This window comes from Squalius cephalus (assembly GCF_949319135.1).
Source record: "Squalius cephalus genome assembly, chromosome: 8".
In the NCBI taxonomy this organism is placed as follows: Eukaryota; Metazoa; Chordata; class Actinopteri; order Cypriniformes; family Leuciscidae; genus Squalius; species Squalius cephalus.
Window position 1 is genome coordinate 20898262 of NC_137129.1, and position 27506 is coordinate 20925767.

The 27506-nt window shown below is 36.3% G+C and overlaps 1 protein-coding gene and 2 long non-coding RNA genes across 3 annotated transcripts; 2 read left to right on the forward strand and 1 right to left on the reverse strand.

The window, feature by feature from the left end:
- The first annotated feature begins 1410 nt into the window (after positions 1-1410).
- On the forward strand, positions 1411-2814 carry LOC307162639. Its single transcript, XR_013821954.1, has 3 exons — positions 1411-1701; positions 1828-1930; positions 2735-2814. It is a non-coding gene; the product is annotated as an uncharacterized lncRNA (long non-coding RNA).
- A 134-nt stretch (positions 2815-2948) lies between these two features.
- LOC307162633 (uncharacterized protein) lies at positions 2949-24566 on the reverse strand. Its single transcript, XM_079878096.1, has 5 exons — positions 23716-24566; positions 14131-15739; positions 10913-11053; positions 5219-5410; positions 2949-3817 (listed from the first exon to the last, which is right to left on the reverse strand). Exons 3-5 carry the CDS (start codon positions 10998-11000, stop codon positions 3660-3662), a joined length of 438 nt encoding a protein of 145 aa, XP_079734222.1. The 5' UTR covers positions 11001-11053; positions 14131-15739; positions 23716-24566; the 3' UTR covers positions 2949-3659.
- Positions 14993-27210, forward strand: LOC307162635. Its single transcript, XR_013821950.1, has 5 exons — positions 14993-15069; positions 15267-15403; positions 23903-24016; positions 25082-25289; positions 26934-27210. It is a non-coding gene; the product is annotated as an uncharacterized lncRNA (long non-coding RNA).
- Positions 27211-27506: the final 296 nt, after the last annotated feature.

Below are 27506 nucleotides of genomic sequence, written 5' to 3' on the forward strand. Positions count from 1 at the left end.
GGGCTAACTCACTGTAAAAAATCCAACTTGCAAATTGTTAACTCAGTTTAAAATTTTAAGTTGAGTGGGCAAATATTTGACTGCAATGTTGAGTTTACTTATAAAAACTATTTAACTTCAAGTGTACTACTATTTTGTCCAATGAACACAAACAATTAAGTTGAGAAAACTTAATATTTTGATTTCATAGTTCGAACGTTTAACTTCCCGTCATCGCGCATGCGCAGTCTGTCTCGCTGTACGTTACTCGGGGTTTCCTCCTTCAACCACGCTATGGAAGGGACTGGATTTCATCTGATTGCGGTAAGTTTTCTTTAAGCTTTATGAATGAAAATAGGCTATAAATTGCACACATATGTTGATAAAATATAGTATTATGTTAAAAGATATATTTCGACGATAAGTTTCTATTGTTAGAGATTATCCACGTAGCACATTGCTACTTAACGTGCTAACTTTACCCAGACTAACGTTAGAGTGAGGAAACATGCTTGAATGAGAAAAGAAGGACAAGGACGTGCATGGTGTTTAAAAGATGTTAAAAATGTTAAGCTCAGTAAGTCGTGAATAAAGACTTAAATGCGGTGCTTGCGCTGATTGAGAGACAGAAATCCGCTTCTCTCGGACTCGGATAGAATCTGAGTGCGAATTCAGCTATCTTTCGTGGCGTATTGCGATTTAATAGTGACATACACGTACAATTATGTCAATAACAAAAAACAAAACAAAAAAAGTTTTCAAGTAAACACAGTCGGCAATGTCTTAAGTGAACATAACCAATTTGGTGAAACCTAGATGTTTCAGTATTAGATCCATGAGCTCTTAAAGTGACCGCAGTCCGTTCAATTTAATTTCAAGTTTATTTGTCACGTATACAAATTTCAGTTACAATTTGTACATGCTTAGGTTGAGGCTCAGCCATTCTTCTATAGTAGTGCAATATAATTAAATACAATACAATTTAGAGGAAAAATGTAATAATATTGGCCTATATGCAAAACTAATGTGTTATGTTAAAAATATGTATGTTAGCTTTGCATATTAAATAATAGAATGGGTAGTATGTGTGCGGTATGTTTTAAAGTGAATAGGATAAAAATATTGTGTATCCTTAAACAAATATTTGGCTAAATACTTAATGTTAATAAATTAACAAAAGACAAAATCGCTCACTGCTCTTATAATAACTTAACTTTTGTATCTTTAATATCTGTAATAATTAAAAAACACAGTGAAAACTATGCATTGATTCTTTTTCACATTTGATTATTCAATTTCTGTATTATTTTTACTACATGTTAAATTAACCTACTGTAACTGATTTTTTTGTTGTTGTTTTGTTTAATAAAATTATGTATCTTTGTTCTGTTGTATTTGTCCTTTTTAGACTAAAGAACATCAGTACAGTGACAAGATCCTTGGATGTGCTAAAACAGTGGCCTTTATTTTTTAAAAGATCAGGTGAGTTGAACTGAATTTACTTGTGTTGGTCTACACTTAATTCTTACTGTTTCAACAAGGTTTTTTTTTTTTTTTTTTTTCAGGGTCTCTGCTCTCTGCTGAGTATTACAGGATCACACAAACTGATCCGAAGAGCACCTTTTTCTCTTAGTTAAATTAATACACATCTAGTTGTACAGAGCAAGTGGTGGAGCGTATGGAGATGAGATGAAGATCCTCCTAGACCAACTTGATCATCAAGTAATTATTTTGCATGTGATCATATCTCTCTGGTTAAAGTCTGAATGGTGCCATCTCTTTTTCAAGGTAATTCCCATGCTTCACTTTGTATATAACTTGTTCCGTATTTGTTTTTCTGTCTTTCAGACACAGAAACTCCAATGTGCTTCCTCAAAGAAAGTCTACAACTCTTAAAGGTCTGCCTTTGTTTATGAGGGAAAAGTCTGGAAACATCCTGAAGACTTGCCTGGTAAGAAGATCATCAGCATATACACTCACACCTGATATATTTCACCTATTTACCAGATGCTGTTAAGAGATAGGTTTTGTGTGATATACAAAACTTATCATCAACAGACAAAGTCATGGTAAAAATTACTTTATTAAATAATCGTAGTTGAAACTTTCTCAGTGATCAGTTTGACTTCACCTGATAGCACAAATTCAACATGTTGTTATTTTACCAAAGCAAAGACAGTGGAAAATTACTGCTTCACAACACTGTCACAGACATTCCCTCTGATATCTAACCTGTTAAAACAATACAGTGCACAATCATAAGGTTAAACAGTAATGTAGCAATAGCAGAGTAAATAAAATTAATATAATATGAAAGAATATGAATATAGGAGATATAAACAAGAAAAGGCAGCATGAAAGTAATCCATGTGACTCTAGTGATTTAAACCAATCTTCACTGATGCAATATGACCAGTTTTGGATGACGAACAGAATGTGTGCCTTAATACATGTACGATTTTGGGTGACCTAAAATAAAAAGCATTAAACCAGAATGGCCGTGGAATCTGCTGTGGACGAGTGCCACAGGCAATCACATCAATGCTGATATGGCATTGTTTGTAGTTGGGAAATGTTTTCCGTTTATCAGTTTTAGCTCTATGGCTGAATGTGAACATGCTTAAAAAACATGACCACCTTTACTTTTCAAGTGAAGTTACATGAGCAGACCTTTAGGAACACTCTGTGGTCTAACATAATTCAATAAAATAAAATAAATGACCCTAATTTTATGCTGATTTATTTTCTACTGCAGGACTCAGAGCCAGAAGACATTCACAAGGGGAGAAGATGAGGATCTTAACTATCATTGAAGATGATGTTGCCACTATCCACTCAAACCCAAATATAAGGTGCCTCTCTGTAGTACTATAAGAGCAGATTGGGCCAGATAATGTGCAAGACCTTTGCCACAGTTGTTACTCTCCTCTTTGGCTTGATTTATGGCCCCAATGTTAACTATTCTAAAGTATTAAAATACACCAGTAGTAACTGAAAAAATTTTTAAGAAAACATTTGTTTAGTTTGTTTAGAAAAAGAAACGTTTATTTATCTTGACCTAAAGTGCTCCGCAAGGCTGATTTATTTTGCATAGTCCTTCAAAAGATTGTCCAAGTAGCTGCAATCCATATGGATAATTGTAAGGTTGAGCATTTATTTATTCCAGTTTGTACTCTAATTTTGTGCATAGTCTTTTTTTTTTAAATAAATTTTGAAGAGTGGAATAGAACTTCATCACCTTAAAATATGTGTACCTAATGCAAATAGAAAATGTGTTGTTTTGCAGAATATTTGTCAATAAATAAGTTCTGTAATGATAGCAATGTCTTTTGTATTGTGTTGTATTTACAGTATGGTTTACTCCCTGCGTTTGGATTCTTAATGTGAAGGCTATACAAGTATCTGGGTGAGATATTTGAAAAAGTTGAATCAACTTAAAAAAGTAAAAAAGTTGAATCAACTTAAAACATTTAAAAATTGAATCAACTTAAAAAAGTAAAGCAACCAGCTGCAAAGCTTTTTTGAGTTTACTGAACTTCAGGGCCTCTGTAGTTGTGCTTACTCGTTTCTTTGAGTTGGACTGGTAGTTGGATGAACTTCGACCACTGAAGTTGAGTAAACTCAAAAATGCTTTGCAGCTGGTTGCTTTATTTTTTTAAGTTTACTCAACTTTTTATTTTTTACAGTGATGCTGCAGCCAGCTCTGAAATTGGTGCTTGGTTCACAATTGTGTTTCGGTCCACTCCCACGCTGTTATAGGCATCTGTCTTTGTTGAGCCACTTTTGACAAGTCGGAGGACTTTGTGGTATCGCAAAACGGACTCCTCAGGAGTTCGTACTGGAATAAATGCATGAAAGAACAGAAAAGCAAATGAGGAGAAAATCATTCCATAGACAAAGCATGCTGCCACTACTCACACAAATATATGCAAATAAGGTACTTTTAAGGCCATAGCACTGGCTTAATCAATCTAACCCAAACTATTCAATCATGTAGCTTTAATTAAAGCTGATCAATTATAACTAGTGCTGTCAAAATTAGTGCATTAACGCAGGCGATTCATTTTTTTTGTTTATGTTAATTATAATAGGTTTATGTGAAGATTGTTTTAAGTTCACTTGAAATTTATATAGCTTCTAATTATACTGTAATGCTGAATGTCTGTATCATTAATGTTAAAAAAAAAAAACAATTTCAGAGACATCAGTAGCAGTTTTAATATCAGTGATACTAGGCTTCATAAAAAGATGCCATTACAACAAATATTTCAAATATACCGTATTTAAGTTGTTTCTACATTAATTTGGAGAGTAACTGTGAAATTATTACAATATTTAAAATATTAAAAACGCAGATGTTTTTAATCACGCTTAATTACAGTTTTATAGTTTAATTATAGTTTTTTTTTTTTTTTTATCGATTGACAGCACTAATTATAACCAATTTTAAAAGAGTTACACAATGATGGAGAGACTTAAAAAGAAGTAAGGTGCATTTATTAAATATATAGACAGTAGTGCTGGCAGTAAACCATGTTTCAATTTCGAGACCAACATGTATTTTTCAAAAACCGCCATACCGCTGAAACTGCTGCAGTATCTATTCAATGGCCATGAAGAGCGCTAGGTAGAGTGTGTCGAGGGCGGACCTCTATTAACTACATACCCTTCTTACACAAATAGTAACAACTTTAACACAACAGTAACTAACTCACAAAACAAACTCTCTTTAATACTGCACATACCATGTAGAGCCATTTGATTTGAAATAACAAAAATAGAGGCTATTACTATTGTACAGTAGAGTGTACTCCGATTAATAGTGATAATAATAATAATACCGTTTATCAAAAAAAAACTCAAAAGGTCTTCATTGAAATTACAGAAATTGCACACAGTAAAACACTTTTTTATTAATTTAAGTAATTACATTTTCTTTTGATTACATTTTAAACTAAACTGGTAGCTTTATGAACTGATTTTATTATTATTATTATTATTATTATTATTTGTCCTTACAATACACATTCCCTGTACTCCTTAAAGCAAAATTAGCCATAATAAAGGTCCAGTGAAAAAAACGTGATATACAGCTAAACCGCCAGAAAAAAAAACGTGATAAAGATTTTTGGTCAAACTGCCCAGCCCTAATAGACAGTGTTTTCTGGTTAAAAATGATTATAACAACATAGGTCTCTGTGAATACATTAAGACACAATGGTAACCTGTACTGTAGTACCTCTTTTGAAATCACCGGCCTGTGCTCTCTTTGATTTCTTCTTCTTCTTTTTTTTATCCTTCTTTTTCTTTCGTGAAGGCTCTGATGAATCTGAGCTTGAGTCATCTGAAGATGTTGTATCTTCAGATGACTCCAGCTGGGATACTGTAGGGTTCTGGGACTGTTCTGGAATTTCAGCTTTCAGTTTAAGGGCTGTGAGAGACAAAATAGGATGTACAGATAGTTATATCTTCTTTGAGTCTTGAAATACAAAAAATACAAAAAATACAAAAAAAAAAATATATATAATAACAATAATAAATAAATATATATATATATATATATATATATATATATATATATATATATATATATATATATAGTAGTCTATTGATACTGAAATATCTGAAGCACTTCAAATACACATTTCCCGCAGAACAGAAACTATACCATCTACACTTTATCGTTCTCTTGTGATCTCTCCAATAGCAAGTTCACAAACAAACCATCCCTTTATCCACTCATTTCATTTGCTCCGACTGAATATTGTTGCTGTTACAGGGCTTGAATTTCAGTGTGTGACTGCGCGTATTGCGCTTAATTTTACTTATTCCTGCAGATTTTGTATAATTACTCAGTATAATGGGTCGTGCGTCAGGTCTTAAAAAGACAGCAGCCTAATACCGGCTGCCAAATTATGGAGATATTGGAATCATGAGATAATATTAAAAATATCAATATCAGTTTTCCCCCATGGTATCGATGTCAAAATTGTGGTCAGTGAAAATGCTGACTGGCTAGTAACTTTGGAAAACCACTAGCCACAGTGGCTGGTGAGCAAAAAAAGTTAATGGCAAGCCCTGTATATTTTATTATATATATATATATTAAGGTGGCCCTTATTTTTCAAGTTTTGATTTATAATTGTCTGACCCCCTCAAGTTGTTCCAATACATGAAAAAATAATTCAGGCAAAATATGAGCTCATTTGAACAATATTTAGAGGTGGCTCGATGACGTTGACATTTTGTATAATCAGTTATTATGCTCAATTTGTGATAATTACCACTTGCCTAATTTTATCTCAACTATTTAAATTACTAGGGCTGTAGTCAACCAAAGAAATGCTTAGTCGACCAAAGTCCTGTCCTGCACAACGATTAGTCGACAAAAAAAAAAAAAAAAAAACATTTTTGCATTTTGATTGAACATTTATTAAACAATTGTCATAAAGCATTTATAAAACAAGAACGAATAAACTTTTTTTTTTTTTTGACACCTGGGATCCCCCACGAAACAGTTCTCATTCGCGCTTGAATAAGGCCGGCGACACACTGGCTGCTGGCGTGGGAGTCTCAGCTGCTGTGGTGTGTCTGTTTTTATTTCGGCTCCCATGTTAACAGGTTGGAGTTTGCACACTGCCTGCGTGAGACACGCGTCTCAGGCACGGCTCGAGCCACGTGGAAAGCGCGTGCATGCTAGAAATAGAACCAACTGAGTGTTCCAGCAACGGGAGTGTTCAGCGCAGAACAGCGGAGTTTGTATGGACCGAAGTGCATGTCTAAGCTTGTATTGCTGCTGTTGCTTTGACATTGTGGAAAATAGAATAATAGAAACAAAATGTATTAGACTTTTTACCCGTTATTAGGCTATAAATCTAAATTAACTTAATTTCGTTTTTCTTTATTTAAATTTCGTTTTTTCTTTATTTAAATTTCGTTTATCTTTATTTAAATTTCGTTTTTTCTTTATTTAAATTTCGTTTTTTTCTTTATTTAAATTTTGTTTTTCTTTATTTAAATTTCGTTTTTCTCTATTTAAATCTACCCTTTACTGTGTCAGTAATTTGTTAGTCAGAAAAATATTAGACTACCTTAAAAGTATTGCTTAAGTTAACAGACTGTGTGCGTTTTATATCACTAGTGCAGTGTCCGTTCTCGGAGCATAATGGTGCGTTCAAGCCCTCCTGGGAAGTTCGTACGTACGAGGTGGGAAGTCGTGCTTATAACGGCATGTGCGTTCAAGTCACTTTTGTCGGAGCAAAATTGTGGAGTACTTTCTCTTAATTAATTACACAAAAATACAGTAAGGTTCTTAAACTCTTGTTCTAGAAAATGAAGAACAAAGAAATGTGCATCAGGTGTACTTTGTATTTTTATGTTTTTAATTCATTTTATGAAGCCACTGCCAACACATCGTTATATGTTGCATTGTTATATTATAATACTATCATATTCTGTGTTGGCGATTAGCTAACTGAGCTGTTAATAGAAAAGTCTGACAATATCACAGCTAAATACCTTTAAATATTGTGTATTCCGCCATGTTAATCACTGACACGCCCCCAACTCGTAAAGATCGGAGCTTAGAGAAAATCCCGAGCTCCCCACTGATATTTACGACATTGTGGTGGCGTTCAAGTGCGTTCAACTCGTAAATACGATCTATACGAGATGACTTGAACGCACCATAAGCCCTGCTCGCATGAGGTGCGCCGCTTCCCGCTCGCGCTGTTCTGTAGTTTACTATTAATTCTGAACGTGTCGCGTCTCGCGTGTCTGTCTATATTGCACCAAATGCGACACTACACTCCCTTGTGAAGTCGATTGGATGAACGGTTCTCGAAATAATCAAAATGCAAACGGACAGACAGACACATAGAGATTACTATATTCCTTACTGAGCGCGAAGCAGCAGTGTTCTACGAGTGTTCTACGTGGTGCGCTAAACTGTGGCGCTGTTACAAAAAAGCCTAAATTAAAGCATTTAAAGTTGGAGATAAAACATAGGCTAATTATATTTAGAATACAGTAATATATAACTGCTTATAAAGGAATAAATATCAAGGAGTAAATCAATGAAAATTTCTTTATTGGTGAAAAAAAAAAAATATATATATATATGCCACTGGTCGACCAATGAGAATGTCAGTCGACCAAGACGGCATCGACCGATTAGTCGACTAAACGACTAAAGTTGACAGCCCTATAAATTACATACTTGCTTATTTAATGGCAATTCTGAATTTACACCTATTTTGCACAAAATATATTCTATGCATTTCTTGCAGAAGCATAAATTGTGTTAACGACGGGCTAACAAAGCCACTTTCACAGAAATGCGTGGTGTTAAGAAACTCTGAACTATTGACTTTGAACTGTGCAAAGTAGCGTTTTATGACAGACTAACTGTAAAATAATTTTTGGCAGCTTAGATAATTTCTATGAGATGTCCAGAACAACATACTAAGTCCTAAGAAATCCTAGTTGAGGAAATATGTTAAATTCTCATCAATCCGAGATGTGTGCCAATAAGGCCAGGCAACAATACACCCCAATGGGGCTATTTTTTCCTTTACTCCTATCAAAATGAAACTTTACACAATGAAAGTACCCACGAAAAGTAAAAATTTTTGTATTACAAGTTTCTTTGAAAATTAATTTTAATATGCAAATGAGCTATACACTAATTGAATATGCCCAAAATACACCCAAATAGGCTTAATTTTTTCCTTTACTCCTACCACAATAAAACTTTACATAGTAAAAGTATACATGAAAAGTAACTTTTTTTGTATTACAAGTTTCTTTTGAAATGAATTTGAATATGCACATGTGTGACACACTTATTGAATATGTCCTAATTTGCATATAGGCAGAAACACCATTCACATGAATGACAAATACATCGGCCCGATCTTCATCCAATCATCTTACTGCCAATGGGTGAGGGCAATGCTGCTTTTAGACTGGCCTCTAACCTGAAAACTGCCTGGCTTGGTAGTACCTGCCAGGGGTATAACCCCCTCCTGTATAGTCTTCAGGGTCGGTAACAAAAAGGGTTCTTTTTGGTGTTTTTTCTTTTTTTTCTTTAACTAACCTAGATATTGCTGTTGCTAGCTTCTCATAACACTGCAAAGCTACTTTACAAACGGTGGAAGTCTGAAGTGTGGCCCGCCTGGTCTGAAATACTTGCTAACTACAAAAAGAGAACCAGTTTTGGTGTCTGGCAAAATTATTTTAAAGAGTTGGAATGTCTGGAAAGTGTGTCTATCTGGTTTTTCATCTGTCTTCTGTGTGAGAGTGAATCGTTTAGTTGGTAAGAATGACTTCTGCCTGTAATCTCGTAATCTTACCAACAATACCAATCATTTGTAAATCTACCAGCCCAAAATTTAATCTCACCACGTTACTAATGACTAAGATGGCTATTCTGACTTTCTTCTGATGTTATCTGTGGGGGAATGTCATTAGGTAAGTAAGGCTTGTTCGCAAAAAAAAAAGAAAAAAGAATTTAGAAAGCAACTGGAGGCAAGATTGTGCAATCAATTCTTAAGGTCAATATAAGTCTTTTTGTGGCAAGTGACCCAGGTATGTGTGGCAAGTGACTTCAAATTTATCGTGTTTATGCATAGGTTACCTTACTGAATGGACATGAATGTGTTAGTTATTTGGCCCCTGTTTTTTCTACTTGTGACTTTATGGTTTCTTGGCCATAAGTCAAGTAGGCCTAGTGTTGAGCTCATTTGCATATTTAAAATAGATTTTTCAAATAAACTTGTAAAACAAAAATGTTACTTTTCATGTATACTTTCACTGTGTAAAGTTTTATTGTGGTAGGAGTAAAGGAAAAAATTAAGCCTATGCGGGTGTATTTTGGGTTGCCTATATTCGATTAGTGTATAGCTCATTTGCATATTAAAATTAATTTTCAAAGAAACTTGTAATACAAAAAAAATTACTTTTTGTGGGTACTTTCATTGGGTAAAGTTTCATTTTGATAGGAGTAAAGGAAAAAATAGCCCCATTGGCGTGTATTGTTGCCTGGCCTTATTGGCACACATCTCGGATTGATGAGAATTTAACATATTTCCTCAACTAGGATTTCTTAGGACTTTTAGTATGTTGTTCTGGACACCTCATAGAAATGATCTAAGCTGCAAAAAAATTATTTTACAATTAGTTCTATTTTGGGCTCCAAAATGAGTTACTTTGCCTGGACTACCTGTTAAAAGATGCGTATCATCAGTTATCTTACAATAGTCAAATTTATGTTGTGTAAGATATATTTGGTTAAATAATTAATAAAGTACTCACATTGAACTGTGATCAAGTAATAGGCTATGTGATTTGATGCATTCTGCAAACTGTGTATAGTATTGAATTCAATGCTCAATGCTAAATGTTTTAGAATGAAGAATTTTGCTGACTTGTAGAATTGCCTACAAAAACAGCGAACTTTGATGTGCTTGAGCTACCTCTAAATATTAATATTTTTGGCCCATTTTTTTCCTGGGGTGTTTTTAGCATAAATGGAACAAATCTAGGGGGTCAGGCTGCAGAAAAACGGAAAAAATTTTTTTCGGACACTTAAGGGCCACCCTAATATATATATATATATATATATATATATATATATATATATATATATATATATATATATATATATATATATATATATTATATTAACTTAGAAGATAAGTGACTTAATCCTAAATGTGTATTCTTCAGGCATCCTCACACAGGAAGTACATGTACTCTCATGAAAATTACCAAATGCAACTGTTTTTAAATAAAGTGAACAGTATGAGTTAATTATGAGTTGAGGCATTGTTTTTTTGTTTTTTTTTTTACATGTTTGAGTAACCTTTTTTCTTTATGGCACAATAATCAGTAATTCCCAATTTGTTCCACAGGAAGGGAAGGGGGAACTTACCATCTTCCAGTCTCTCTCTGAGAAAGTTTCTCTCTTCAGTCAAAGACTCCACTTTTTCCTCCAGAGCTTGGATCTTCGTCTTCAGCATCTATACTGTCTGTTTTGTTTTGGAAAGAGTTATATGGGCAGTTGGAGCCTCTTCTAAAAAGACAAATCAAAGAAAAATATGTAGGCATGAACGAAGTGTGCAGGTGACAAGGAAATATTTGCATAGTATCAGAAATATAAAAGTTTTATGCAGCCCCTTGTCTCATTCATAGGAAAGTTGTAATATCCTTTCTTTAATTTGTAATTTCTAAAATAGTAGTATTTCCAACATTCAACATTTTATCACAACAGGCTATCCTGTTGAGACATTTACACAGACATTTATCATCACAATAAGAAAATAGTATAAGACAGTCTGATTGACTAACTAAACTATCTTTATAGGTAGATAGATACAACCCAATAATTCCAGAAAAGTTGGGATGTTTTGAAAAATGCAATAAAATCAAGAATCTGTGATTGGTTCATTATTTTTAACCTTTACTTAAATTACAAAAGTACTAAAGATTTCCAATGTTTTCACGGACCAACTTAAATGTATTTTGTATATATATATATATATATATATATATATATATATATATATATATATATATATATATATACACACACACACACACACACACACATACATTTTTAATTTTATGGCTGCAACACACTCCAAAAACGTTAGGACAGAGTCATAATAAAAGTGAAAAGATGAAAGAATATCCCAGTTAAAAGGTTTTAAAACTGTCCATAATAAGCAGGTGAATTGGTAATAGGTGATTGGATGTAAAATGTGCATCTTTGCCAGGAAAACTGGATCAAGGCATATTACTTTGTGCTAAATTTCATGACAGAATTGTCAGAAAAAAAATTAAAAAAAATAAATCACATTTCTCAATGCAAAATTGCAAAGAATTTAGGTGTTTCACCATCTACCATTCATAATATTGTGAGAAGATTCAGGGAATCCAGAGAATATGGGATGAATATAGTATCAAAATGATTAACACGTGCAAGCACACTTATCAATGAACTTGATACATGTTGCAGAAATGTTTTATCCATGCCTTTCAACTTCCGTGTGCAAAATTAAAAATTGAATGAATGTGAAGCAATTTGTACAAATAGAGACATTATTGTGAATACAAATGTTTTCCTTTGTATTAGTGTATCATAATTTGCGCATGCAACAAATAAAATGTGCATGTGTGGATCAGGTGGCACGCGTGCATTCATTGACGTCTTTTCTGAGTCAATCTCATGTGATTCATTTGGATTTTGAGACTTTCTTTTCACTGTTTTTAAGCATTTCACAACCCACACACAAACAACTACAAATGAATAGGCCTGGTGCTAATTATTAATGTGTGCACAACTACCCATCTATTTGACACATTCACAAATGTGAGTCACTACATTTAAACTAATACAATACAACTTGCGTGTGCAAAATCCAAAATCACAAGAATGTGCAGCATTTTGTACAAATAGAGACATAGTTGTTAATACAAAACCTCGATTTTGTATTAAGGTAGGCCAGAATTTGTGCATGCAACAAGTAAGATGTGTATTTGTGGATGAGGTGACACGCGTGCATTCATTGACTCGTTTCTGAGTCGATCCTATTTGATTCATTTCGATTTTGAGACTTTCATTTCGCGGGTTTCGCCGTGCACGATCCACACACAGATGTAACTTGAGAAACAGGCATTACGTGTCACCTCATCCACAAATACACATCTTACTTGTTGCATGCACAAATTCTGGCCTACCTTAATACAAAATCGAGGTTTTGTATTAACAACTATGTCTCTATTTGTACAAAATGCTGCACATTCATGTGATTTTGGATTTTGCACACACAAGTTGAAAGGCATGGATAAAACATTTCTGCAACATGTATCAAGTTCATTGATAAGTTTGCTTGCACGTGTTAATCATTTTGATACTATATTCATCCCATAAGAGAAAACTCAATCCGTGTAGGGCAAGGCAGGAAACCTCTGTTTAATGCATGTGACCTTTGACCCCTCAGACAGCACTGCATGAGAAACAGTCATCCTGCTGTGTTAAATATGTTTATAATGGCAGTGAATGGGGACACCCCTGAGTTTGAAGCTCAAAAAAGTGCATCCATCCATCATAAACATACTCCAAACAGCTCCGGGGGTCTAGACTGATGGGTTTGTGCAAGACAAATATCCATAATTAAACAGACAAAATGGCTATATGATTCAACTTGCTTCTAAAGTGTAACTTACACAATGTACGCTACATCCTACATTTCGACAGTTAAGTTATAGACACAAGTGGGATGGGGCCATTCCCTGCCATTATAAAGCTTGGGCTAAAGCCAGGATATTTTATTTTAATGTAACTCTAAATGTATTTGTCTGAAAGAAGAAAGTCATATACACTTAGGATGGCTTGATGGTGAGTAAATCAGAGGGTACTTTTCACTTTTGGGTGAACTATCCCTTTAAAGAGAATTAACAAATTACAAAACATCCAAACTTTTGGAATTGGGGTCATGGATGGATGAAATTAAATTGACATTTAAAATACAAAGATATAAAATTCTCTATTATAAATAACAATTAAAAGTAGAAAATCATCAAAAATGACAAGCTGAAACTTGGGGATGGTATAAATGTTTGATGGATAGATTATTTAAACAAGGGCAAAATGATCCAAATTGCTATGCGTTTAAAGATTAATGACAGAACAATTACATTTGTTTTTGCGCACTGTTTAAATCCCCAATTTATAATATAACTTTGCAACAAACATCTTCAGTCATCCACATGCTTTTTGATGGAAGAATGCTGATGGCTGTTAATACAAATATTTACAGTGAAAATTAGTTATGTTGTGGGCTGTTCTCACCTACAACCATTTGGATTGCTTCAGAAAAGATTGAAGTCACCTGAAGTTTTGGTGACCACTCACTTGCACTGAAATGACCTTAAATAACTGTTTTCCTAAATATCTTCATTTAAATCCAACAGAATAAAGAAAATCAGATGTCTTGGATGATATGGGAAAGTAAATTGTGAGAGAATTTTCATTTTTGGTTGCTATTTCCTAAGGTTAAAAAAGTACTGTAGGGTTTTTTCTCAGAAGAAGTCTGGCTCAACTGGTGCAATCAATGTTTTGTCAAATCATTACTCTTAGACACCTACCTTGCACATCATTCTCCACCTCCTCCAACTGAGCAGGTTTGCGGACTGGCATCTCTGAGGAGTAGGGAGAGTAGAGTAAGGGGGTGGCCGAGTAGACATATTCTGACATGAAAACAATTTCCATCCAGTTGGCTTCCTCCAGTTTGCGATACTTGTACTTGATATATATATATATATATATATATATATATATATATATATATATATATATATATATACACGTTTTTATGGAAGCTTACCGCAATTAATAAAATAAAATTATTCAACGTGGAGCTCAGGTGGATCTTGTACATCTTTGCAGTTGTCAAATGATGTAACTAATGTCAGAGTGGGTGCTGTTCCATATATTTGAACTTTGTTTAAAATTCGTAAAATATTTACACCCCCCTTCATGTTCTATTCTGTTCGGTTTGCTATGCAGTTCGTGTAGGTGACCAGATGGTGGCATGGCTTGCTTTTCTTGTAACAGTTACTTCGTACGCAAGATTTAAAAAACGTGGCTGAATGAATAATATAAACAGTACTTTACACAAAACATTTATTGTCTTCACTATTTTAGATTATCTACTATTTTGTTAAAAAATAAGTTAAAAATCATGTATTTTCTGGCATATGTTATCTATTTAAAGTTACTTTGTCACCAATAAAATATTTAAAAAACGTAACCCCTTATGTCTATTTAAAATTATAAATGTTCACAGTTTGTATGGTGTGAAAGTTAATTGGCAGATTTTCTGACTGAAAAAAGAATCAGGCAACCTCTAGTGCCACCCATAACAAAGATTATAATCTTTTCATTTTAAAATGTTTAATTATACCACTACCTTGATATAAAAACTAGTTAACGCTATTGCGATGTTTCCAAAAGTCGTAGAAACAGTGTCGTGCATTTATTATTAATACTTCCGATACTGAAAACCCCCCGGAAATGCGAAAATGGTAACTACCAAGAGTCCGCATTTTCGCGGCTAAATTCAAGGTCATGAGTTCAAGAAGTCATCAGTGTTGAGGTTGAGGCTTGGTTGTTTTTATGTACTGTATTTTTTTATTATTTTTATTACTGCTTGTAAAAAAAGAAAAAGCAAAAAAAGAACATGAATCTAACGACAGAGCTTTTACTTCTGCTCATCGATAAGCCAACTAAGAGGACTACTGCACGACTCATAAAATGGCTTCAGAAAAAGAGACTTCTAGCAAGGAAGATGTTGTGTCGGATATGTGGCCGTCGCATGAAGATGAAAAGACGACATGATACATCAGACGGCTTTCACTGGTAAGTTATGTGTTCTATTAGAATTGTAAATTTCCCTTGGTACGATTTTATTTGACATCTAAATTGCTATTTTATGTCAATATACATGGTAACTTTCCCCACCTAACACAACACCGTGTCTACACCGGGCGCGAGCGGCGTAACGCGATGCGTCAAAGACAATATAACCCATTATAATCAGTATTGTCTACACTTGATGCGGCGCAACGCGATGTGACACATCAAATTCCCGACAGTAAACTGATTCCCCTTTCTATTTCTGACATAGTCCAAGTGCTTTGCAATGGTCCATTTATTGTGTCTGGTGTAGACACGGTGTAACGCTACTGTGGCAATCTAATAATGGAACATACGCGTCCCCGACTGCTTGATATTCTATTATATCTATGTATACAAATAGAGTGTAAAATCCTCCACTTATATCAGCCTGGTGTGGTGCGTATGTGCGCGCGTCTTCGTGTTCATCCGTACTGCTTACATTTTCTATAGGAACGCCTGGTTTTAATCCTAGAATAATGGCCAGCTTTCCGTAAAACGTTAGCGATGCCCTCTGATTTGATTTCAGAGAGATCTTATTAGTGGTGCTTTTCAAAGCAACACTATTGTTATTGCTCATACTAATTCTGGACAAAAGTTTGGCGCGTAACTCGCCCCACACCGTTTGTCTCAGACCCCTGAGTGAGGTGTCAAATCGACCGGCTCATTTAGGAGAGGTGTGCTATATCTTTTCTAAGCGATCGGGTGTACGATGGTCGCACAGCGGACGAAAAAGCGTCCAAAAAAGTCCCATTGACTTAACATTGGGCATTCCAAAAAATTCAAATCCAAACCGACTTTTTCACACACACAGACTCCAAAGGGCCTGACACCCCTGCGTCTCTCCCTCTCTCTCTCCCTCAGAGGATTTATATTATCAAGCAACCAATAAGTAATGGCCTAAAATCTTCATAGCCACACCCTAGCAACCAGTTACAGAACCCTAGCAACCACTAAGAGCTCCCTAGCAACCACCCTAAACCAAAAAAAAAACTTTTTTTATTTATTTTTTATTTTTTAAAGCAATTTTACTCTCGTGGCCTTGCGATATCGCTCCATGCTTGTGCCTATTCGGCCATAGTACTGAAGGCACTCGTTAGATTTTAAGAACTCTATAAAAACTCCATAGTAACCATCTTTGAAAACTACCAACCACCTAGTAACACCATAGCAACTACCAAAAATACCTTAGCAACCACCCTGAACACCCTAGCAATGTCTAGAAATGCTCAAGTAATCACCAAAAATACCATAGCAACCACCCAGAACACCCTAGCAACTGCCTAGCAACACCATAGCAACCACCCAGAACACCTTAGCAACTGCCTAGCAACACCATAGCAACCACCCAGAACACCCTAGCAACTGCGTAGCAACCGCCTAGCAACCACCCAGAACACCCTAGCAAACCACCCAGAACACCTAGCAACTGCCTAGCAACCACCCAGAACACCCTAGCAACTGCCTAGCAACCACCCAGAACACCCTAGCAACTGCCTAGCAAAGCCCTAGCATTCACCCAGAATACCATAGCAACTGCCTAGCAAAACCATAGCAACCACCAAGAATACCCTAGCAACCGCCTAGCAACTACCCAGAATACCCTAGCAACCGCCTAGCAACACCATAGCAACCACCTATAATACCCTAGCAACCGCCTAGCAACGCCCTAGCAACCACCCAGAATACCCTAGCAACCGCCTGGCAACACCATAGCAACCACCCAGAATACCCTAGCAACTGCCTAGCAACGCCCTAGCAACCACCCAGAATACCCTAGCAACCGCCTAGCAACACCATAGCAACCACCCAGAACACCCTAGCAACTGCCTAGCAATGCCCTAGCAACCACCCAGAATACCCTAGCAACCAACTAGCAACACCATAGCAAGCACCCAGAATACCCTAGCAACCGCCTAGCAACACCATAGCAACCACCCAGAATACCCTAGCAACTGCCTAGCAACGCCCTAGCAACCACTCAGAATACCCTAGCAACTGCCTAGCAACACCATAGCAACCACCCAGAACACCCTAGCAACTGCCTAGCAATGCCCTGGCAACCACCCAGAATACCCTAGCAACCAACTAGCAACACCATAGCAACCACCCAGAATACCCTAGCAACACCATAGCAACCACCCAGAACACCCTAGCAACTGCCTAGCAACACCCTAGCAACCACCCAGAATACCATAGCAACCGCCTAGCAACCACCCAGAACACCTTAGCAACTGCCTAGCAACGCCCTAGCAACCACCAAGAATACCCTAGCAACCGCCTAGCAACACCATAGCAACCACCCAGAATACCATAGCAACCACCTAGCAACACCATAGCAACCACTCAGAATACCCTAGCAACCACCCAGAATACCCTAGCAACCGCCTAGCAACACCATAGCAACCACCCAGAACACCCTAGCAACTGCCTAGCAACGCCCTAGCAACCACCTAGCAACCACCTAGAACACCCTAGCAACCGCCTAGCAACACCATAGCAACTACCCAGAACACCATAGCAACCACCCAGCAAAGCCCTAGTAACCACACAGAACACCCTAGCAACACCCTAGCAACCACCTGAACAACATGAATAAGCCATATCTCAGCACCAGAACATCATACAGACATGTTTGTTGGCTTGTATGCAATCATGTACCACACTCTAGCAACCGAGTGGCGAGTTTTGCCACTGCAAGCACCACTTCACATTTTCTTCAGGAAATGTACATTCTAGTTCTTTATATTATCGTACCTGAGCTGCACCCGCGGTGGAAGAGTTGCGTTTATTTCCTTGAGTAATACTGAAATATCCTCAAAATACCCATGTTTTACAGTATTATGATTCGCAGATATTTTTAGGGCCTTCCTGAAAGTTTGAATGTTAAGATCCCCTCGCACTTTACTGCGTTCATCGTCATTCAAACATTGGTCGCATTCAATGATAAAAGCAGCGTCTTCCTCGTTGAAAGTATGCCAAGTTTTTGGATAGTGAAACTCTACCAGCGCCACTTCCCAATCCTTTTAAATGTATTGCTCTTGCCAGTCTAGTTCTGTAATTAGCTATCTGATTTTCAGGGTAAACATGCCCTGATGCATTGCACGGTAGGGTGACGTAAAACCCCTCCTCCTCAGACATGTTTTTGTATAAATGAGAACGCGAGCGACTCTCCTAGGGTTTTAAAGGAGAGTGAAGATCAATCACCTGTTTTTCATGAATCCAGCTATTGAATTTCGATGGCCATCCAAACCATTTCACCAAAACGTACATGGCTTTTCCACGTCGCTTTTTATCCAAAATTTTTTCGACCTTAAATGATTTATCATCGCCCACAATAATTTTTTGGAGTTCTTTTTCGTAGAAAAACCCCTGTATTATCTCGCCATCATAGTCCTGTAATTTATACACAGGTACCTCCCTGGGTATACAAGATGCTATTGTAAAATATTCTTCGGTATAGTTCTGCTCATAGCCTTTGGCAAATATATTCCGGACTTTAGATATTCTGACCACGTCGCCCACTGAGAATTTAAAGACGGGTGTCTCTTTACGCATTTTCCCGTATAAATTGCTGAATACCATGGATTCGTTTTCTTTATTTACATCCAACGGTCGCATTTTAATGGACTTGTGATAACTGTTATACCCCTCTGTCAAATCTTGTAGAATATCACAGTAGCGTCTGGAATTTATCGATGTAAGATAGCGCCACATTCGTCCTTTTAAAGTTTTATTAAACCTTTCGACTACACTCGCTTTTAATTCAGAAGCTGTTGAAAAATGTGTTATATTATATTTTTTCATCATCTGTTCAAAAGGCTTGTTGAAAAACTCTGTACCCTTATCTGTCTGTAACTTGATGGGAATTCGCCCCTCTTTCAAAACTGACAAAAATGCTTTAGTTACTTCACACGCGGATTTATTTCGCAACACCCGTGTCCACGCGTACTTGCTAAAAACGTCTATAATGGTAATTATAAACTTGATATTGTCGTTCTCTTTTGCGTATGCGGACATATCGACTAAATCGGCCTGAAATTGTTGGTCTTTCCCATACTTTGCAGTCACGTGACTACCACGGATACCTGGCGGGCAACAAACGGGTATTTTCAACGTAGAGTCCTGTAGTTCCAGGTCTTTCTATCAAGTCTGTTAGCGAGCTAGCTGCATATGGACTAGGATTAACTCCAAGGTAGCTAAATTGTGTAAAGCAGACAAGTTTTTTAAAGATAATCGAGCAGTAATAATTCCTCCGTAAATAATCTAACGTTAGCTCTACTGTTGGGTCATCTCTGGTTCTCAATGAAAATCATAGATATCGCAAACCTCAAAACAACCTATCACACACTTATGTTATTGTTAGCAAAAGACGACAGCTGTTACTGTACGTTCACACCGCCACCGGCGAGAGCGTCAAAGTGCCCGGAAATCATTCATTTTCAATGAATTTTGCCGCTCTTGCTGGCGGCGGTGTGAACGTAACGTTACAGTTAGTCTAGCTTAGATTCATAACACAAACAGCTGACTCGCCGAACCAGCTGGTGAATACTGGTGGTGTTGATTGACGAAACTACAGTAACTTAAAGACACGATTAATTACATGATCATACACCCATTGTATTCAAACAAATGTTGAAATTACCTTTGATGGTAATTTGCACAGACGTGTAACGTTATACTGTGAAGGTTGCTTATCTCATCTGCGGTTAGTGCATCCAATTGCACAACAACTATCTGGCATGTCGTTTACGCCTCAAAACACCAACTTTTGTATAGTAAAACTGGCGACCCTTGATTAGTTTACTGGGTTTCGTTGCTGGAGAACGACGTTCTTGCCCGCCAGCCAGTACTTGTGACGTCACGTGCAAAGTATCAATTGGCGCAGTTCTATGCAGAGTGTATGTGTCCTGACTAGCGAGCCATTTGGACACTTCATTATCAGACAGTCTTACACCGTGTTGTTCTAATACAGCTTGTTTTAATCTATCTTTACCTCCAAAAGCGCCAGAATTCGATGGGTCGTAATAGATATTTTTCATAAGTTCTGCCATGTCAACGCTATGAGATTTCAGTCATAATGAATTGAGTTGCAAATTTGTTCAGTATTTATTTTTTTTATTTTTTATTTTTTTTCACAATATAAAAGTCACAAACATTTTTTATTTCACAATATAAAAAGTCACAAACATTTTTTTATTTATTTTGCAATATAACGTTACACAAAACATTTCCAAACAACAAAAATATTTTTTTCTTTTATTAGAAAGTTACAAACATGTATAATGTGCATTATACCACACAAACAACAAAATAAAATTTCACAGACGTTTCAAAATTCTTCTCCAGAATGTACTCGATTAAGAAATCAATAATATTACATACATCGGGGTTTTCGTTACTTAACAAACTGCACACATCAGTTACATACGTACAAAGACAAAATATATCTCCTATTCTAAGAGAGTTCTGACACTCAGGCATTAGATCGAGAATTTTTTTAATAACCACACACGTGTTGTTGTCACAGGTAAGAGACATGTTTACCATATGATTCCATTCGTCCGATAATCCACGTACGCCTTTCATTAATTCCATTAGTCGTTTTTCATCCGGACCCACGTCGATATTTGTAGCCCAATTATTCCGGATAATCTTATGGAGCAGGTTAGATATTCCACATTTAACACGTGATTTAAAGAAATATTTTGTAATCCATGAGGTAGAGCAGAAGTTTCCCATTTTTAAACCTGTGTGATCTCCGGATCTTCAGATACGGCAAGTTTCCATTTATCCACAGCCGTGTAAATTATTTCCTCGCATGATTCGTCGATTAATTTCTCACGGATTAAAGATAATTGTTCCACTATGTACATTTCATCTTTGAGCCCGTATAAAATTGCCTCAACAGCTCCCTCGATCCTCTGGAGATGAGGCCTGCCTCCGTACTGACTCAAGGCCTGAGCCAATATGTTTTTTAACTCCGGGGTGAGAATCTGTCATTGGCAGCCTAGTTAGACTGTAGTAGTCTATATCAGGCACGGCGCCAGGATTCCAGTTTTGGATGGGCCAGACCAATTGTGGGTGGGCCTTAAATTAAAAACGTTATCCAATCACTGTTTAACCTAATACAAATTATTGACTAATATACTGTTATATTATCTGTGAGTATACATAATATAGATTTTAATAGCTTGATGCTCTTTGAATATTTTGTTGCATTGTAAAAAGTTTCGGTGCATAAGACGGAACTATTCGCGATCGCTCTCCATGGTTCTGACCAAAGAAGAGCGCTTTGGAATCTCCATTACGCATCATGCCTGGCTTTGTCTCTTAGTGCGCTACGAAGACTCTTAAGGTATAACTTAACTAAAGGTGTGCTACCACTAAAGGTATACCATTGATAGGCGTCTTCAGGGCTATCATCCACTCGCGAGGCAGAGGCGCTGGCGCCCTCCGAGCAACGGCGCTGGTCGCCGAGAAAGATATGACATGGAGTGGGTAAGACATGATTTTATGGAAGCTTGTTTCCGCCACAAAATAATAATAATAAAAAAGATAATTGCGACTTTTTATCTCACAATTGCGAGTTTACATCTCGCAATTCTGACTTTATTTCTCAGAATTGCTAGATATAAAGTCAGAATTGCGTGAAATAAAGTCGCAATTGCGTGTTATAAAGTCAGAATTGCGAGATATAAAGTAAGAATTGCGTGAAATAAAGTCGCAATTGCGTGTTATAAAGTCAGAATTGCGAGATATAAAGTCAGAATTGTGTGAAATAAAGTCGCAATTGCGTCTTATAAAGTCAGAATTCTGACTTTTTTTCTCGCAATTGCAACTTTATATCACGCAATTCTGACTTTATAATACGCAATTGGGAGATATAAAGTCAGAATTGCATGATATAAAGTCGCAATTGCGTGTTATAAAGTCAGAATTGTGAGATATAAACTATTCTGAGGTAAAAAAAAAAAAAAAAAAGTCCGTCTTTTTTCCCCCTTAGAATTGGACTTTATATCTCACAATTGTGAGTTTATATCTCACAATTCTGAGAAAAGATGTCAGAATTGCGAGATATAAACTCGCAATTATGTGTTATAAAGTCAGAATTGCGTGATATAAAGTCGCAATTGCGAGAAAAAAGTCAGAATTCTGACTTTATATCTCGCAATTCTGAGAAATAAAGTCAGAATTGCCTGATATAAACTCGCAATTGTGAGATAAAAAGTCCAATTATCTTTTAAAATGTTTTATTCAGTGGCGGAAACAAGCTTCCATATGATTTTGACCACTTCATTGAGTTTTTTTTTTTTTTTTGTAGAAAGACTCTTTTTAAAAGGTTTTCGTTTTTTATAAATTGTATCTTAATTTTGATCAATGTTTTATCAACCAATTACCTGTATTTAATAAATGAGAAGCAAATATATAGCAGACAATAATAAGGCACCGACACGATCACTTGCATTGCACGTTAACTGGAGGGCGCCGAAACTCAGCTTGTGCCTCACAGATTTTAGAAATATAGGCTATCTATTATAGAAAGCTTGAAATGTCTACTTTTAAACGAAAATATTCCAAACCAAAAGAAATAGGCTACTCTCTGATTATGTAATCCATATCTCCATCCATCTCCAATCCATCTCTGGCGTTCATGGCGAGTCCGCATCGTCAACTTCATCTTTGCAGCGACACAGAAAACACCAGTTTATTCATAAACAATTAAATGTCTCCTTGCTATTTTAGACACATTCATAATCATTACTTTTACCCGTTCTTTTGTGGCAAGCTTTATGTGTGCGGTCATGCGCTTGAGTGCGGCTATATTACGTAAACGCTCATATCCTGTTTAAGTAATTAAAATAATATACGATTTGTCCACGAATGGCTTTATATGAAAAACTACTAGTCGACTAGAAAAAAAAATTAGTCGGAGGCAGCACATATTCCGCATATTTTCGAGCCAGGCAGCAGGCAATTCTGGGTTGAGCGAAAATGAGCGAGCGGTGCGGAATATTCAGAAATGCGCTCTGATCGGAACAAACCCGAACCACTGTCTGCTGAACTTGCGCAGAAACATCAAAATAGATAACAGCTTTTTAAAATTGTTTTTAAAACTAAACATTTAGACTATTTTAGCACAAATGATGAGCTTATTGCCATTTTTTTATAATTCTTGACAAACTTAGAATATATTAAAAGTTTTTTTTCTTTTTGAAGAAAAGTTTTGGGTGGGCCTGTTAAAAAGTGGGTGGGCCTAGGCCCGTCAGGCCCACCCATAACGCCGTGCCTGGTCTATATGCTTTTGTTAGTGAACTATTTTACAACTAAATTTCTTTTTGGCTATTACATAATAGAAATGGTCACAGAGCAATACATACTTTTAATTACATTTAAAGTACAGATGATGTATCTAGATATTGTATTTAACATTGATTTAATGTTACCTTACGGTTTATCCAGGGAATGCAGACATAAAAGCCACAGAGACAGAAAATGCAGTAGGACTGTCAGAGCAAAATCACTATTTCAGAATTCAAAAAGATCCCTGTCTTCATGGATGACATTTATTTACCGGTAAGTCAGCATTGTTTCCCCAACCCATGTGGACTTCAGTAGGCTACATGTTTGACCTGGCTTAGGGAGTAACTTCGCAATCAGGATACAAATAATTGGAACTTTAATAATTTACAGTTACATAAAAATAAAAACTATTAAGATTATTGGCACACTTTGACAAAAAAAAAAAAAAGGAATACATTTATTATTGCATTTTTCCAATTACAACAAAACAAATTAATCTTTTGACATAATGCAATGTAGATGTGTGCATGAGGTAAGAGTTACTGTACCTTATAGTTCTGATTTTCTTTTACCTGTCATGACTCATGTGAGTCACTTCCTGGAATATCCATACTGGATTAAATGTACCACATTATGTTTAAGTTTGTTTAATTCAATGCATTTGTTTTAATTGCATTTGGTTAAGAACAAAATTACTAGGCCTAAACATGACATTTAACATGAGAGAGACATTTTGTTTTAAATCTAAAAAGTACAGAAACATTGTATATTAAAAAACGCTTTTTCACGTGACTGTATTTACATATCTGACCTTGAAGTAATCCAGAAAAAAAAAAAAAAAAAGATTGTTGATTTCATATTGTTCTATATAGGAATACATTTTTACAATAAACCTCCAAACCTGAATTTGACATAATCTTACCTAACCTGAAATGCCACATGGTTTGTTCCAAGAACCATCTGGGTTGTCGTCCTAAACTATTTACAAAAGGGTAGACATAGGTGATTGGATGAATGTCTGTTTATCATGGACTAACTTCAACCAATCCAAATAACAAACCATACCTGAGGAAACAGAATTAATCTCCTGCTAAAGCTAGTTGGTAGGAGAATTAAAACATCTTTGCCAATGAGAAGAGCCTTCAGTGCCATTCTTTGCTTTCAATAAAGAAATACTCTCCAGTCTTGATATAACAGATGCTGTATACTAATTTTGTTATTTTTAAATGAACAGTCTCTTCTGTCATCACACCTAAAACACCACATAACTTCCGGGCATGTTAAATGCAGTCTGTAATTTGAAAAATAACTAAGCTATGCACTTATCTTCACTACCAGGTTTTCTCAGGGCTTGCACCTCAGACAAATCGACATGATGCAAGATGGGATTGCAAGAAGTTCCCGAACTATGTCCAAGATGGCTGCAACTCTAAGAAAGGTCTGCAAGTGTGCTATGAGGCGTTATACAAGAAGAAGTGGGCAAATTATAGGACATCACAGAGAATTTGCTGTTATTGACGAAAGCAGCTTCCGTCATAAACGTAAGGTGAGTTAAAGGGTGACAGCTCAGTGTTCTCTCCATTACCATAGAATATTCACATGCTGAAGTCACAAAGGATTAACCTACAGTGGAGATCAAAACTAGTGAACAATTTATGAACACTTGATTTTTTTCAGAAATAATGTTCTTTATCATTCAAAATTTGAAGGAATTTTAGTTGTGGCCATACCGTGCTAGTAGAACAGTGTTTTACAAGCTAAATAAAGGAACTTCAACAAAAAAAAACTTATTTTGATCAAAATTAGAGAACCGCAATGATTGTAGCACAAATAAAGATTACAACTAAATTTTCTGACGATTACAGCAGTCAAATATTAGTAGGAAGTGTACAGGCCCTTTCTTTGAATGACTTCAGCACATCTGCGGCCATAGGACATCACCGGTCTCTCACACTGCTATGCCGTGATCTTGAGACCTCTCCTCTTCCATAGTTCGGTAACTGTAGTGGGTTTCTTAGCCATAACTTTGTCACAAAGGATTTTCCAGAAATTTTCAATCGGGTTTAGATCAGGTCTTTGGGCTGGCCCTTTAATTATTTCAATGCTTTCAGCTTGCTTTCATCTCTGAAGTGAACTTTGGACCGGTTCTCCTCGGTCCACTCAACATGATCCTCAGCAACAGTTATTCTAGTCTTTTGATGAGAGCTTTGGTCACTGCAGTCCAAATTCAAATTCTCTTGAATGTTGAGAAACTGTATTTCGAGGCAGATCCTTATCCTGTTCAGCGCTGAACTGACAAGCGATTCCAGCTGCAGTGTTGAACCGATCGTCATTATCCTGTCCTCTCATGCATTTGTCTTTTGTGGATGACCAGCCTTTTGGGGGACTTGAATGAGTTAGAGACATTGTAAAATGCAATATTCTAGAAATCACAGACTTGGAACTACGACTTCTCTTGCTATGGCAGAAAAGGGTCATCCCTTTGGCCTTCATCTGGACAACCTGCTGTCGGAGGGTTTCAGTCACTTTAGAACGGCTCACTATCTTGCTAAGTCAGTGTAAAATTAGGCTGCTAGTTAAATAGGGTGTGTCAGATAATTAAGAAACTGGATGCCAGATTAACACAATAAACTGGGAGGTATCTGACAGTGTTGTCTAATTTTGATCAGTGTTCTTTTCAAGTATCTCATTTAAGTTTTTATACTGCGCTTCAGAATATATGAAATATGCTTAAAAAACGACACATTCACTCCTGTTCAGATAACTTCAAATGACCTCGAAATTTAAGACATTGTAGGTTGTTCTCTAATATTGATCTCCACTGTATTTTATTTTAATAATCACTTTTGTGTATTAAGTTAACCTAATTACAACAATTTAAAAAAAAAAATTGTTTAAACTATGTGCTGCTGAAGACAGTCATCATTATTCATGGTAACTGCATTTGCTCTCCTCTTTAATACTAACTTCTGCCAACTTTGAGCAAATGACAACAGAGACAAATTATTTTTGTAATTAATAGTATCTAATACATATTTTGATCCATTATAGGCATGCTAAGCATGCATATGCATATTTAAGTGCTTAAATGCAAGCCGTTTCATTACTTTTGCCATGGAGTTATATTTTGTTTTTGTGTCAGGTCTTTGCAGACTAGACGTGTTCTAATTTAATTTTCCGTTTATTACAGTATGGCAGAGGGAGGGCAGCCACAACTTGGAGACGAAAAAAATGGGTCTTCGGCATACTAGGAGTAAAGGATGAGCGACGGCATCCAGTCTTACGACTTGTAAAGAGAAGAGGAAGGCAGAATCTTGTACCAATCGTGGTCAAGCATGTGCGACCTGGCACCACCATTATAAGTGATGAATGGAGAGCTTATAGAGGTGCATTAGCTGCCATGGGCTACACTCACTTTAGAGTAAATCACAGACAGTGGTTCGTGGATCCCCATAGTGGAGCCCACACCCAGCATCGAGAGAGAGCATGGCTAAAATACAAGTCTACTATTTGGAGACTTAGAGGAAACAGAACAGAAAAAATCCTGAAGCAACACCTCTCGGTCATTGAATGGACTCACTGGCTGGCTGGCAAACATAGCCAGGGTCCCCTTGGTAGACTGTTAAAAGACATTCGTCATCACTATCCAGTGTAGGAGTTTACCACAAAACACACGTTTTTTTTTTTTTTATGACTTGGTGTTTTTATAAATCTGCTGCTTGCTTTACAATTGCTGTTAAAAAATTAAAGGTGTTACATTACA

Bases quoted from the DNA above. Each gene is read 5' to 3' on its own strand.
- LOC307162633 (XM_079878096.1), bottom strand. From the start codon at position 11,000: ATGCTGAAGACGAAGATCCAAGCTCTGGAGGAAAAAGTGGAGTCTTTG. The intron at 5,411-10,912 runs GTAAGTTCCCCC...TGTCTCTCACAG, and splicing joins CAGAGAGAGACTGGAAGATG to CCCTTAAACTGAAAGCTGAA. The intron at 3,818-5,218 runs GTACTACAGTAC...CATTTATTCCAG, and splicing joins GGCCGGTGATTTCAAAAGAG to TACGAACTCCTGAGGAGTCC.